Source organism: Vulpes lagopus, chromosome 7 (genome assembly GCF_018345385.1).
Source record: "Vulpes lagopus strain Blue_001 chromosome 7, ASM1834538v1, whole genome shotgun sequence".
NCBI lineage: Eukaryota > Metazoa > Chordata > Mammalia > Carnivora > Canidae > Vulpes > Vulpes lagopus.
Genome location: NC_054830.1, coordinates 11,438,170 through 11,452,403, shown reverse-complemented (window position 1 = coordinate 11,452,403; position 14,234 = coordinate 11,438,170). Strand labels below are relative to the sequence as shown.

The window sequence follows — 14,234 nt, the reverse complement described above, 5'->3', positions numbered from 1 at the left end:
CATGCTCCTCCTCCAGCCACACTGGTCTCTTCAATGCCCCCTCAACACCCCAAGCTTGTTCCCTACTTTAGGGCCTTTGCACTGTATCTCTCTACCTCAAATACTCTTCCCCTAAATATCCACTGGCTCTTGCCCTCTCCTACGTGAAGTCTTTGTTGAAATGACCCCTTCTCGGTAAGGACTTCACTGACCATCTAGCAGCTGCTCCCCCCACCAGCATTACAGAACATCCCCACACACACAGTTACCCAGCCCAGCTTTCTCATAGCACTTATCACTTCTCTCACATGGGCCAATGCAGTCACCCCATCTGGCCTCCCTGGTGCGACCCTTGCTTTCCCACTTAGCAGCCAAAAGAATACTATAAGGACCAAAGGACAAACCTGTCCCTCTGCCCAGAACCCTCCCATGGCTCCCCATTTCTGTCACAATAAAAGTCAAGAATCCTCCAAGACCCCATGTGAATTTACTTATTTATTTGCTTATTTATTATCCATCATCTGTTAACACTCCCCCACCCCGGCAACACATGTCAATTATATAAGGCCTCAAATACGGCCTGGCTCACAGCAGATGCTCAATAAATATTTGATGAATTAATACAATTATTGTAGACACTGCCACCGCCCCATCTCCTGTATCATTATGTCGGGGACCATGCCGTCTTCAGTTCCCCCAGCCAAAGACGTGGGAATCAAGCTTACCTCCTCCCTCACTTCAGCCCCTGTGGCTCGATAGTCACCCTTCCTGTCCTGCCTGGACCTCAGTCTCTCTCTTCCCCAGATTTCCAGTCCCCAGTGCGCCCCCACTTCCAAGCCACCTCCCTGCCAGCCCACATTTGACCATGTCCTGTCCTGCCCCCCTGCTCGCATGCCCTCTGCAGCTCCCTATTGCCCTGAGTGTAATGCCCTGAAGTGAGATGTGGCCTCTACTTTCTGGCAGTTGGCCCCTGACCAACTTTCCTCTATTCTGCCCCCTTTTCCAGAACCAGTCACCCCGGGGTGGTGTTCCTCAAGAACACCATGCTCTCCTTCCCCTGGGGACTTTGGCAGATGCAGGTCCTCCTGCCTGACATGCTCTCCTCTCCCTTGTCACCACTCAGCTTGTACCCTCACTTCAGCATCCCAGAAGCTTTCCCTGAGCCACCCCCTGTTGTGTTTGCAGAGCACCAAGGGCCTCTCTTTTGGGGCACTTGTCATGATTATAAATAAAACTTCATATGAAATATTTGTTCAACATCTGTCCCCTGTTCTCCTGAGGGCAGGATTTGAGCCCCGGCTGCGGCCCTGGCCCAGTGCCAACAATTAATATGTGGTCTGCTGACGAGATAAATGAATGCACAAAGTGTCCCAAAAAGCTTGAGTTTATGTCTGAGGGCGAACGGCTTCCCAGCCTCCTGGCCCATAGCTTCCCTCACATGCCTCCCAACTGCCCAGGGACCTTCGTTTCCTTGCTGGGCTCCAAGGGAAGCATCTGGCGGGGCTAGGGGGTGGACCCTGGGGGGACGTCTGCATCCCTTGGTTTTGTTCTACAAAAATCAGAACACTCAGCAAAGGGCCTCACAGCAAGGGAAAGGGCAGAGGGTTGTGAAGGAGGGTCTAGGTCTCCAAAACAACAACAGAAGCATACATCGAGCCCTGGGATGCAGCCTGGTGCCAGAGGAGCTCACCCACAGCAGCTGGGAGCCTCAGGAAGGTGATGCCCGGGTTCAAGGCTCTAACTTCGGGCTCCAGCTCCCAAGTCTTCATCTTGGAAGCCAGCCGGGACCCACAGAGGGGAATGATCCTGAATCCCAGAGGCCTTAGGGGTCGTCTCAAGTCCTGGAATCCCCCTCCAGCAGGAGGGCGGGAAGGGCGCTCAGGGGACTGGACCTGGACCTCAAGGGGCGGGACCAGGTCGCCGGAGGCGGAGCCTTGCCGCGAGGGGCACGGCTGGTACCACCGGGCTTCTCCCCAGAGGAGCCGAACCTGAACTTCGAGGGGCGTGGTTTCTGCCCTCAGGACCGTGGGGGCGGGGCCTGGGCCCTCGGGGGCGGGGCCTGGGCCTCTGTGGGCGGGGCTTGGGCCCCCGGGATCCGCAGGGCGGCGCCGGCGCTCAGGCCCGCGGAGGCAGCGGCTCCACGTTGAGCCAGATGCCGTTCTCCGTGCGCAGGATGAGCTCGGGCTTCCGCCGCACCTTGCGCGTTCGGTCCACACTCAGGCGGAAACGCAGCAGCGTCAGCGCCACGGCCACGCGCATCTCGGCCATGGCAAAGCTCTGCCCGATGCAGTTCCTGGAGGAAGGGGGACGGGGGCGGGGCTCAGGCTCAGCTACCCTGTGAGCCTGGAATGGGGGGAGTCCCCGCGTAAAGGGCCTCCCGCTCTGAGCCTCAGTTCCCTCATCTGTAAAATGGGGGCAGTGGCATCATAGAGTCCTCGGGAGCACATAAGCCCAGAACCCAGGGCCTGGCACAACAATAGCTGCTCAACACCCAGGGATACTATCGCAGAGTCTGATTTGGGGGAATCCTGGTGCATCGGAAGCATGAACTGGGTGCTGGGTTGGCAGAAGGCACATCTGGGTGGGAGGTGGTCTCTGCCCCTGATCTGCACATCCCTGACCTTCCGCTGGCCTCAGTGCTCCTCCTACGCTTGGCTTGGACTGGGGGAAAGAGAATTAATTACCTTGGTCCTGCAGAGAAAGGCACATAGGCCAGTGGGGAGCGCTGCTGTGGGTTGTCCGGATCAAACCGATAGGGGTTGTACACCTAGACAGGATTCGCCTGGGGGTGAGTCTGGGGGCTTGGCCCAACCATCCCAGCTTAGCCCCCACCCTTCAGCTGGACAGAGAGAACCTCGCTACTATCCAGCCACACTCTCTTCTTTCCGTTGTTCAAGCATGCCAGGCTCATTACAACCACAGGGCCTTTGTACTTCCCGTGGAACGGGCTTCTCCCAGCTCTTCACACTTTTCAGGTCTCCGCTCAAATATCTCTTCCTCCACAAGGCCTTTCTTCACCACTTAAGCTAAAGTGCCCCCCACCGCACTCCAGTTTATATTTCCTTTGTACCCATATCAATATCCACGACGATAGCTTTTGCTTATTTTCTTCCCCTGAACTTCACCATGAGCTCCATGAGGGCAAAGACAGTGCCCAGCATAGAGGCTGGCACACAGTAGACATTCAATAATATTTGTAGACCTGATGAATCAACAGTGAGTGAGTAGGTGGGGCAGGGGCACTCAAGCTCTGCATTCAACCAGGCCATCTGTATCCCTGGGGAGCAGGGTAGGGAGGCCTCACCTCTCCCCAGGACTCCCCTTCTGAGAAGGAAGAAGCTGAGGGAAGGGAGAATTGAGGCAGGGGCTCACCTTGGAGTCAGGCCACACTGTGGGGTTGTGGTGGGTCCCATAGATGCTGACCAGGCAGATAATTCCTGTGGGGAGGGTGGGGTCAATAGGGCCATTGGAGCTGAGGGGAACCAGGGCCTTCTCTGAAGACCTCCTCCTCCCTCGCTTGCTCTTCCTGGAGCCATGCTGTTCCCATGAGCCAACTGCTACCCTTTCTTGACCATCCTTCTCTGAAAAACTCTGCTGCTATGTCCACTCTCCCTGCTGCTCCATAAAAGGTCCCCATAACCTTCTTTCTAGCTGTCATGCTGGCCACACAGGGATTTTCTTATTCACATACCTGACACTGTTCCTCCTCAGCTCAAATACCTCCCATGGTTCCCTACTGTCCTGAAGATCAAGTTCAAGTGCCTCAACCCAGCATTCCAAATCTTTCACTACCTGTACCCTGAGACTCTGCTCCATAAAAATGCTCTCTTTCACTTCCAACCTCCAAGGCTCACATCTCATATTTCCTCTTCCAAGCAGCCCTCCCTGCATTTCACCCCAAATAAAGTCATCACTCTATTTTGGGCCGTTCCGGCCCCTGTTCCTCCCTTTAGCCCATCTTTGACCCCACATGACTGGGGATGTCTATGTTCTGCTGTGTCTCCCTCAGACTGGGTGGTACTCAAGGCCTGGTTCTGGGAACAAGGCCTCTCTAGATCTCCAGCATCCCTTGGGCTTAGTGTCCAAGGGATATCTGGCAACTGAATGAAACCATCTTTCCCCTACCTGCACCCTCATAGGGCCCACCTTGCCATACCCACTGTTGTCTTTCCACCTGGACTCCTCCATCTCAGTCTTCCCACTACACAACTGGGTCTCCTCCCTCATCCCAGAAGCCACACAGAGAGACACCCAATCTACAGGGAGGGTGCACCTGGGGCAGGCATGACCAGGCTCCCATGGGAAGCAGAGCAGCCCAGTGGCTTGAAGGACATAATGGGCACCTTTGGGGATGATGCGCCCGTCTGGAAGCTTGATGTCCTCCGTGCAGCGGCGGGAAACCAAGGTCACTGGCGGGAACTGGCGTAGGCTCTCCTTGATGCACATGGTGGTGAAGGGCAGCTGGGTCAGGTCATCCCTGGGGAGCATAGAACATGGAATGGTGGGTGACTTCAGGCCAGACCACGGAAACACTCACTTCCTCAAACAGGCACACACACACACACACACACACACACACATACACACACACACAAGCACACACATGCATTCAGGAGCAACGTACAGGAAACCAGTCTAGGGTCTCAGACTTGTCCCATGCACATATCACTAATCCTCAGCATGCAAAATATCTGACCCCCAACCAATCAGACCAGCACCCACAGGCTTCTGCACACCCAGCATTAACCCTTTAACTGATGAATTATGTGGCAGTCAGGGAATAGCTGGGAGTGGTGCCAGGATAGTCAGGGGGCCCAGGGCAGCAGTAGTTTACCAGCCTGTATGAATCAATTTCAATATTTAAAAGCCCATACATTCTCTCCTATGCTATTAACTTTTTTCCATTGTATTCCAGGGTCCCAATTTGGATTAATTAGAATCCTTGGTCCATGATCTGGATCATTTTCTTTCTCTTTCAAAAAAACATTATATCGCTATGGTAAAGGGCAAATGGCATGCCTGGCTTAAAAGTACCCATAACCTAAACACCACTGGGAAAACAGAAGAGTTATTAAATTCTAGCTAGACCCATCTCCTGCCCAGTCCTCAGAACCTGAGCCATCTTCTGCCTTCATTAAAAAGGCAAGTTCACAAGGAGTTGAAGATACGATGGCACCCCACTGAGTGTCTCTCCCAGACATCAAAATCTAAAAGGTGAACACACTGAACAGAAAAGAGCTTTCTCGCTGTCCAATGCTATTTAAATGCTGTTTTCTTTTAGTCATCCAGAATCAGCTCTACATGGCACACATCTGAAGTAAATTGGATTATTGTTCCTGACTCTTCACTCTCCTCCCACCCCCATGTTTGAATTACATACCCCATGCCCTTTGCATGCGATTCTGCAGTGCCTTCTACTTAGGTGAGTGGAATGTATGCCCTGCCCCATTTGTGGTTGACGTGGACATGTGACTTGCTTTAGCTAATTGGAATGTTACAATGCAACCAGAGGTTTTAAACTGTGGCTCTTTGTGCTTCTGGAATCTGCCTGAGAAGAATGTGCCCAGGGTAGCTGCTGGTTCAAGGAGAACGAGGACACATGTGGAACAGACCTGAACCCACACATCTGTTTGGATACTACCTTATTCAACAACACCCAGCAGTAGCAAGAGTAACATACAGGCAAGAGCAAGAAATACGTGCAGATCAGAGCAAGAAATAAAGGCAAGCAAGCTCTAGACTCAACCTGCCCCCCATGACCCCCCTGACCCCAAACCAACCACTCCAACTCCTCCAGCTCCCGGCCTTTCATGACTTCTTGGATCTCCTCTCGGCACTTCTCCTGGTACTCTGGATACTTGGCCAAGTTGAATAGCACCCATGAGAGCCCACTAGACGTTGTGTCATGACCTGGAGGTAGAGGAGGAGCTCAAGTGGAGGCTGTCTAAAGACAGCGAATATGTGATTTTCAGACAATGGGATCCCTCCTGGCCTCCCCCAGCCTCACCCCACATCCTCACCTTCAAACATAAAGGTGTCCGCCTCAGCTCGGATGTCCTCATCTGACAGCTCCCTCCCATCTTCATCCTGGAGTGAGTGGGGGATGATGTTCAGCCCACTTCATCCCACCTTCCACATCCTAGGGCTTCTCTAAAGTCAAGATATCTGCCCCTCTCTCAAGCCAAGCTGCAGGGGGAAGGACTCCAGGCAGATAGAGGTAGGCAACTGGTCTAAGAAAGATGGAAAGTGGGAGGAAGAGTCAAAGATGAAGAGAATAAGGGAGTTTGTATTTCTTGAGTAGCTACTGAAACCATACAGCCTGCTGGATGCCCAACAACGATCTGAGATCACGCCTCATGACTGCCATGTCATAAATGCGGAAGGGAAGGCTCAGAGGGAAGAGTCAGATGACTAAGGTCAAGCATCCACTAAGCAGCAGGGCCAGAACTGAAACCCAGGACTGTTTGAATCCAGAACCCAAGCACTTCTCAGAAATTCCACAGAAGCAATCTCTGCAAGCATCACGTTTCTTCAAAGTCTTGTTATTTCATCATGGTACGTACAGTGGGCAAAATTGTGTCCCCCACACCCCATACCCACCACCATCAAGAATTCTTATGGTGAAGTCTTAACCCCCCAGGGCCTCAGAATGTGACCATATTTGGAGATAGGGCCTTTAGAGACTTAATTAAAGTATAATGAGGTCCTTAGGGTGGGCCCTAGTCCAACATGACTGGTGCCCTTAGAAGAGGAATTTTACAGAGACACAGTGAGAAGACAAAGCGAAGATATATGAGAAGGTGCCATCTACAAGCTAGGGAGAGAGGCCTCAGAAGAACCAATCCTGGCAGTGCCTTTGACCTCAGACTTCTAGCTTCCAGAACCTTGAGAAAATTAATTTCTGTGGTTTAACTCACCCAATCTAAGGTAGCCCTAGCAAACTAATACAGTAAGTCTTAACGTGTGCTGCATCTGCCCGCATCCCAGATCTATGTTACTTTGGATGTGGATCATTTTACATTCACCAAGGGGCCGTCCTGGGCAGGGCTCCACCCTTCAGGGTCCAGCCTCACCCGGGCCAGGAGCAGCACATCAATGAAGTCCAAGGTCTTGCCCTGCTTGCCCTTCAGCCAGGTCTCAGCCCCCTGCTGGCGGAGTGCCTGCCGCCGCTCCTGGATGACCTCCGTGGTAAAGCGGTGTACGGTGTCACAGGCCTGCCGGAAACGCCGCCCATCTGCTGTGAGGTAGTAGATGAAGTCTATATGGTGATGCAGGCGATACTGGCGCCGGACCACCAGGGCACTCAGCTCAATGATGGCCGAGATGTAATCGCTCATCTTCCTGTTGGGGAGGTAGGGGGAAGAAGAACATGGGCCTAGCCCTTAACACAAGCTGCTTCTCCCCGTGAGTAGGAGACAGAGAGAGGCCCTGTATAGATGATATTCTCTTATTTTCTTGTATTCTTTATGCTGTGCCTTCTGGGGCCTTGCTAACTGAAGAGACACTGCCCCTACCAGAATAACTAGTTCTTAGAGACAGCCAATGATTCACCCAAGAGCATGCTTCATATCAAAACCAAACAATCCAGATCCTTCCTTTACACTGAAATTTATCACACTGAACCTCTACCACCAGGACTTAATCACCCCAGGGCCAGGTACCGACACCTAGGGACAGCCCTGTATCCTCCAGGGCCCTCTAAAATTATTCAAACTAGCCAATCCTAAGCCTGCACCCTGCCATGCTGCTCCTTCCCATAGAAACCACAAAAAAAAAAGACTCCTGCCACACTTTCTCCTGACTGACACTGATGCTTCCCAGGGTAGTCCTGAGTGGTGTGGCACACCCCCTCCTCTTGGAAACTATAAGTAACAAACTAATTTTTTAATGCCAATCATGTGATCTGTTAGACTCATACCTAAATAGAACCAAAATCCAGGTACATTTTAAAACAGGCCCAAAGGATTAGGACTTCCAAACAGATGTAGCCTATAAAGAATAAGAATAAAGGCCTACAAAGCCACAGAATGGGAGAACTCCTGTTCCTGGTGATAAACTTGTATCTAAAACATATAAAGAGCTCTCAAAACACAATAATAGACATATAACCCAATTTAAAAATAGGCAAAGCATATGAATAGATGTATCTCCAAAGAAGATATACAAATGGCCAAACAGCACATGAAAATATACTTCACAGCACTAGCCACTAGGGAAAAGCAAATCAAAACCACAGTGAGATACCCCTTCAACTACTTCCCAACTAGGAATAGCTAGAATTAAAAAGACAGATAATAACAAGTGTTGGCAAGGATGTGGAGAAATTGGAGTCCTCACATACTGCGCAGTTAGGAATATAAAATGGTGCATCTACTTTGGGAAAAATGTCTGGCAGTTCCTCAAAGGCTAAGCAAAGAATTATCACATAACCCAGCAATTCCACTCGTAGGTACAGACCTCAAAAGAATTAAAAACATGTGTTCACACAAACACTGATACATGAATGTTTACATAATAGCCAAAAAGTGGAAACAACCCAGATATCCATCAACAGATGAGTGGATAAACAAAATGTGGTGTATAAGGTAAATGGACTATTACTCAGCAACCTAAAAAATGAAATTGATACAGGCCACAGCATGGATGAATCTTGAAAACATTATGCTGAGTGAACAAAACTGGACACAAAAGTCTGTATCATTCCATCAATATGAAATTTCCATGATAAATAAATCTGTGGAGACTGGTGGAAGATGCGTGATTGCCTATACTGGGAGAAGTGGGAATAGGGATGAGTGATAAAATGTATAGGACATGTTTTGGGTGAAAATATTTTAAAATTGATTATGGGGATGGTTATACAACTATGTGAATATACTAGAAACTATGTTGCTAACTAGAGAAACTAGAAATTATGTTTCTAGTATATTTACATAGTTGTCTATTTTAAACAGGGGGTGAATCATATGATATGTGAACTACATCTCAGTAAACCTGTTATTAAAAACACACAATGATAATTCTAGGGGCACCTGGGTGGCACACCTGGTTAAGCATCCAACTCTTGGTTTTGGCTCAGGTCCTGATCTCGGAGTCAATCAAGCCCCACATCAGGTTCCACACTCAGCACAGAGTCTGCTTAAGATTCTCTCTCCTTCTCCCTCTGACCCTCCATCCCCCCACCCTGTATGTGCCTACTCTTTCTCTCTCTTTCTCTCTCTCCCTCTCTATCTTTCTCTCAAATAAATAAAATTTTTTAATGAAAAAAAATAGGGGATCCCTGGATGGCTCAGCAGTTTAGCGCCTGCCTTTGGCCCAGGGCATGATCCTGGAGTCCCAGAATCAAGTCCCACATCAGGCTCCCTGAATGGAGCCTGCTTCTCCCTCTGCCTGTGTCTCTACCTCTCTCTCTCTCTCTCTCGCTCTGTGTGTGTGTGTGTGTGTGTGTGTGTCTATCTCATGAATAAATAAATAAAATCTTTAAAAAAATAAAAAAATTTTAAAATTAAAAAAAACCCTGGACAAGTGTGCAAGGGGCTGTCCTTGGTCCTGAAGTATGCTTGTTTTCATATATTTGTCACAGACTGTCATTTTCTTGTTTATTTATTTGTGCATGGTTACTGCCTTTCTTCCCACCATGTAAGTTCCAGAGGAGCAAGACTTTGTCTATTTTGTTGACCACTGTATTCATAGTGCCTAGCCCAGGAGTGGTGGTTAGTAGGCACTCAGTAAATATTTTTGGATTAATTAATTAACCAATCACTAAGGCCATCCCCACCTTACCCAACTGAAGCATAACTCTACAAGGCCCAGAGTAACAAAGTCAGCAGCTTACTACTAAGGACCTACTATGTGCTACAAACTTGCCACCATTTATGATGTCTCTTTTTCCTTATATCCCCACCTAGATCATAAATTCCAAGGGGAAAAAAAATTCCAAGGGGAATAAGACTGGGGCTTAGTCTGTTGCTCACCACCATATATCCAGTAGCTACCATAGTATCAGACATATCCAGTATAGGACTGGGGCTTAAACTGTGGAAGGAGCCTCGGTGTCCATCGAAAGATGAATGGATAGGGATCCCTGGGTGGCGCAGCGGTTTGGCGCCTGCCTTTGGCCCAGGGCGCGATCCTGGAGACCCAGGATCGAATCCCACATCAGGCTCCCGGTGCATGGAGCCTGCTTCTCCCTCCGCCTGTGTCTCTGCCTCTCTCTCTCTCTGTGACTATCATAATTTAAAAAAAAAAAAGATGAATGGATAAAGAAGACGTGGTTTATGTATACAATGGAATATTCCTCAGCCATTAGAAATGACAAATACCCACCATTTGCTTCAACGTGGATGGAACTGGAGGCTATTATTCTGAGTGAAGTAAGTCAATCGGAGGACAAACATTATATGTTCTCATTCATTTGGGGAATATAAATAATAGTGAAAGGGAATATAAGAGAAGGGAGAAGAAGTGTGTGGGAAATATCAGAAAGGGAGACAGAACATAAAGACTCCTAACTCTGGGAAACGAACTAGGGGTGGTGGAAGGGGAGGAGGGCGGTGGGTGGGGGTGAATGAGTGACGGGCACTGAGTGGGGCATTTGACGGGATGAGCACTGGGTGTTATTCTGTATGTTGGCAAATTGAACACTAATAAAAAATAATTTATTATAAAAAAAAAAAGACTGGGGCTTAGTCTGTTGCTCGCCACCATATATCCATGAGCTATCACAGTATCAGGCACAGAGTAGGTACACAACAAACATCTGATGAATGAATGAATGAACCAGAACAATGGTTATCTTATTCACTCATTCAACAAATATTCACTAGGCATCTGTGTGCCAGGCCAGTGTGACATCATTTTATTCCTTTTTTTTTTTTTTTTTTGAAGCACAAAGTGCTATTTGTTTAGAGTATGAGCAGGGAGGAGGGGCAAAGGGAGAGAAGCAGAGAGAAGCTCAAGTAGGCTCTGCAAACACAGAGCCCAACATGAGGCTTGATCCCACAACCCTGAGATAATGACCCAGATCAAAATCAAGAGTTGGAAGCTTAACCAACTGAGCCACCCAAGCACCCCAATATCATTTTATTTTTAAAACATCTCAGAGGGTCAAGGATTGTCATCCTTGTTTTATTAAAAAATGACACTGAGACTCAGAAAGTGGGGAGACACTTTCCAAAGGCCAAACTACTCTTCATGGAACAATGAAGGAAACTAGCATTTATTAAGCACCTACTATATGCAAAACCATCAACCTACATTATCTCAATACTCACACGATGGCTAAGGGGAAGGAACTGGGATTCCATTTTCAGATAAGAAGATAAGCTCAGAGAGATGATGTCCATTTTCAGGAATACACAGCCTGTCAGTGGCAGAGCACCAATAGCCCAGGGATGCCCAACAACTGAGAGTTTCCTTTCTTTTCCCACCACCTTGCCCTAGAACAACTGGCTCTATATTCCCCAGGGAAGCTACACTCACTCCTGGCAGTTGCTGTTGTAGCTGAAGACACATTTCTGAAGACTGTCCAGGGTCATGAGGCTAACATGCTCAAACATGTCAAGGGAGATGACTGAGCCCTGTGCCAGGCGCCGCCATTTACCCTGGAAGAAAAGGATACATGGCAAATTGGCATGGAGACCACAGACTTTAAGCCAGGCTAACAATGACCCAGCTGCCCACTCACTACAACCCCACTTTATAGGGTAAAGGAAGTGAAGCTTCCTGACATTGCCCAGCTTACCCATGAGCTGGAGCCCAGACCAGTCTCACTCTTAGGATACCCTCTTCCCAAATAACCCTGAGACTCACATGCATGATGTCTGTGCACTGGTTAAAGATCTTCATGTAGGGTTTCAGGATGTCAAAGTGGAAGGCAGGTGTCAGCAAGCGGCGGTGCCGGCTCCACTTGTCACCTTTGCTCAGCAGCAGCCCATCCCCTGGGCCCAGAAGACGAAGATTAGGGGCCTCCCCTATTACTCTGAAATACTACAAGAAACCCCAGGCCCCACCACGTCTTCCCTGAAACCCCAGCCCCAGGTATTCAGTTGCGCACTCACCGAGCCAAGGTTTCAGAAATCCATAGAAAAGGTCATCCTTGGGGGCAATGGCAGCTGTGGAGTGAGAAGAGGTGATGATGACTCAAAACAGAGTTCTAACACTTGACCTCTGTTTATGACCTCTTTGGGCCTCCTCTCTGAGCTCTGACATCAACCTCATCCCTCCAGTCCATCCTCCATACCTGCCCCAGAAAGATCCTTGTAACCTGCTGAACTGAACATGAGCCTCCCATGGCTCTCTATCACCCCAATAAAAAATTTCAAGCTCAGGCTAGGACTGAAGGCCCTGTCCATCTTGCCCCTATATGCCTCTCCTACCTCACCTATCAACATATACCCAATAACCCCCACATGCTGGCCCTACTTCCAAACCTTTGTCCAGGCTATGCTCTCCATCCAGAATGGCCCTCTTCACCCTAATCACCTCTCTTTTCTGCCAACTCAGGCCATCTGAATTATACCTCCTGTGTTTTCAGTCTGCCCTGTACTCTAGTCCCGGGAGGTCTTATCAGATGCTAGATCTGACCATGTCCCTTCCTACTCACACCCATTAGCCAAAACCACCAACTGTTTAGCCCATTTTCTTTTTTTTTTTTTTTTAATTTTTAAAAAATTTTTATTTATTTATGATAGTCACAGAGAGAGAGAGAGAGGCAGAGACACAGGTAGAAGGAGAAGCAGGCTCCATGTACCGGGAGCCCAACGTGGGATTCGATCCCGGGTCTCCAGGATCGCGTCCTGGGCCAAAGGCAGGTGCCAAACCGCTGCGCCACCCAGGGATCCCTGTTTAGCCCATTTTCAAAGTCATGAATGATCTACCTCAGTCCAGCCCTTTCACAACACCTCTATCCTCCATTTTCTACATGTTCAATGTTCTAACATCACAGGATTTTCTCATCTCCTTGAAAAAGTCTCATTCTTTCTTTGTTCCAGGTCTCTCAACCACATGCACTCTCTGCCTCAAACACTCTTCCCTCATCCATCAAGTCTCTACTTGGATGCCATCCCTCCTCCACCAATTCCTCTGTATTGTATCTATCCAGTTACTGGCCCCTTGAGAGAAAGCACCATGTTGATCACTGATACACTGGTGCTAAATAATGTTTTTACAGAGAGGGAAAAAGGAGGGAAGAACAGAGGGAGAGGGAAAGAAAACCTTTTTTTTAAGGTTTTATTTATATATTGAGGGGGGCAGAGGAAGAAGGACAAGTAGACTCCACACTGAACACAGAGCCCAACATGAGGCTTGATCCCACAATCCTGAGATCATGACCTGAGCTAAAATCAAGAGCCAAACACTTAACCAACTGAGCCACCTAGGCATCCCTAGTGCTAAATAAACTTTTATTGAATGAACCAACCAAAGGATGAATGAATGCAAAAATGGATGGATAGATAGATGGATGGGTGAGTGAGTGAATTCTCTTTCTACATGTTGAACAGACTTGGGACAGAATGGGCCGGGACCCAGGAAGGAAGTACCTGAAACTCAAGTGATGTCACTTTTATCTGAGATGTGACTCAGCCACCTACACACACACTACCTAGGAATTGGCCAATTGTGCACACAGTCATATGTCCACTCATCCTCCTATTTAGAACATCTCTTCTGCTATCTTCCTGTACCCAACCCATGCTGGGGACCAGGAATGGCTCAGGTCCACACCCTGCCTGGAGGAGCATCGGGTGGGGTGAGAAAGGGAAGCAGAGGCACGCCATGCAATTATCAAGAAGGTAGAAAGTGTGCCAGAAGCAAAGGAAGGCACAGAGAAAGGGCTGCTGGAAGTCACGGCTGGCTTCCAGGAAGAGGCAGCATTGGAGAAGAAGGCGAAAGTCTAGTGACTCCTTTCTTCTCTGAGAACTGGACTTCAGCTTACACCCCTTGAGGGTCTTTTCCTTTGCTCTCCCATCCTCAAGTCCCTATGCCACTCCAAATCTGACCATCGATTCCAGGAGAGGCTGTGTCCGGGCTGCCTTCCTCACCAGTGCCCCCTTCAGTAAAGAGGGAATATAAAAGTCCCCACCCCATGCCCAGCAGGAAGGACCCTATCACTGTGGTTGAGAGCTTGGCCTCTGGGCGGGTCAGGTCTGGGTCCAAACCCCAGCCCTACCATTAACCCCTTGTATAAACTTGGGCATGATAGCCCTCTGTCCCTCCATTTCCTCATTGGCCAGAGGAGAAACCAAACAATCCTG

At 48.9% G+C, this 14,234-nt stretch overlaps 1 protein-coding gene across 3 annotated transcripts in view; it reads right to left on the bottom strand.

Moving 5' to 3' along the window:
- Positions 1–492: 492 nt before the first annotated feature.
- LOC121496111 (cytochrome P450 4F22) overlaps positions 493–14,234 on the bottom strand; it is a 69,838-nt gene continuing 56,096 nt past the window's right edge. For all 3 annotated transcript variants that reach the window (XM_041764388.1, XM_041764387.1, XM_041764386.1), the window contains exons 4-13: positions 12,039–12,092; positions 11,791–11,918; positions 11,461–11,582; positions 7,053–7,320; positions 6,000–6,066; positions 5,760–5,889; positions 4,323–4,456; positions 3,352–3,416; positions 2,664–2,746; positions 493–2,272 (exon numbers count right to left, since the gene is read on the bottom strand). In XM_041764388.1, the coding sequence (XP_041620322.1) occupies positions 2,095–2,272; positions 2,664–2,746; positions 3,352–3,416; positions 4,323–4,456; positions 5,760–5,889; positions 6,000–6,066; positions 7,053–7,320; positions 11,461–11,582; positions 11,791–11,918; positions 12,039–12,092 (1,229 nt within the window). In that variant the 3' untranslated portion in view covers positions 493–2,094. The remainder of the gene's footprint in view (positions 2,273–2,663; positions 2,747–3,351; positions 3,417–4,322; positions 4,457–5,759; positions 5,890–5,999; positions 6,067–7,052; positions 7,321–11,460; positions 11,583–11,790; positions 11,919–12,038; positions 12,093–14,234) is intronic.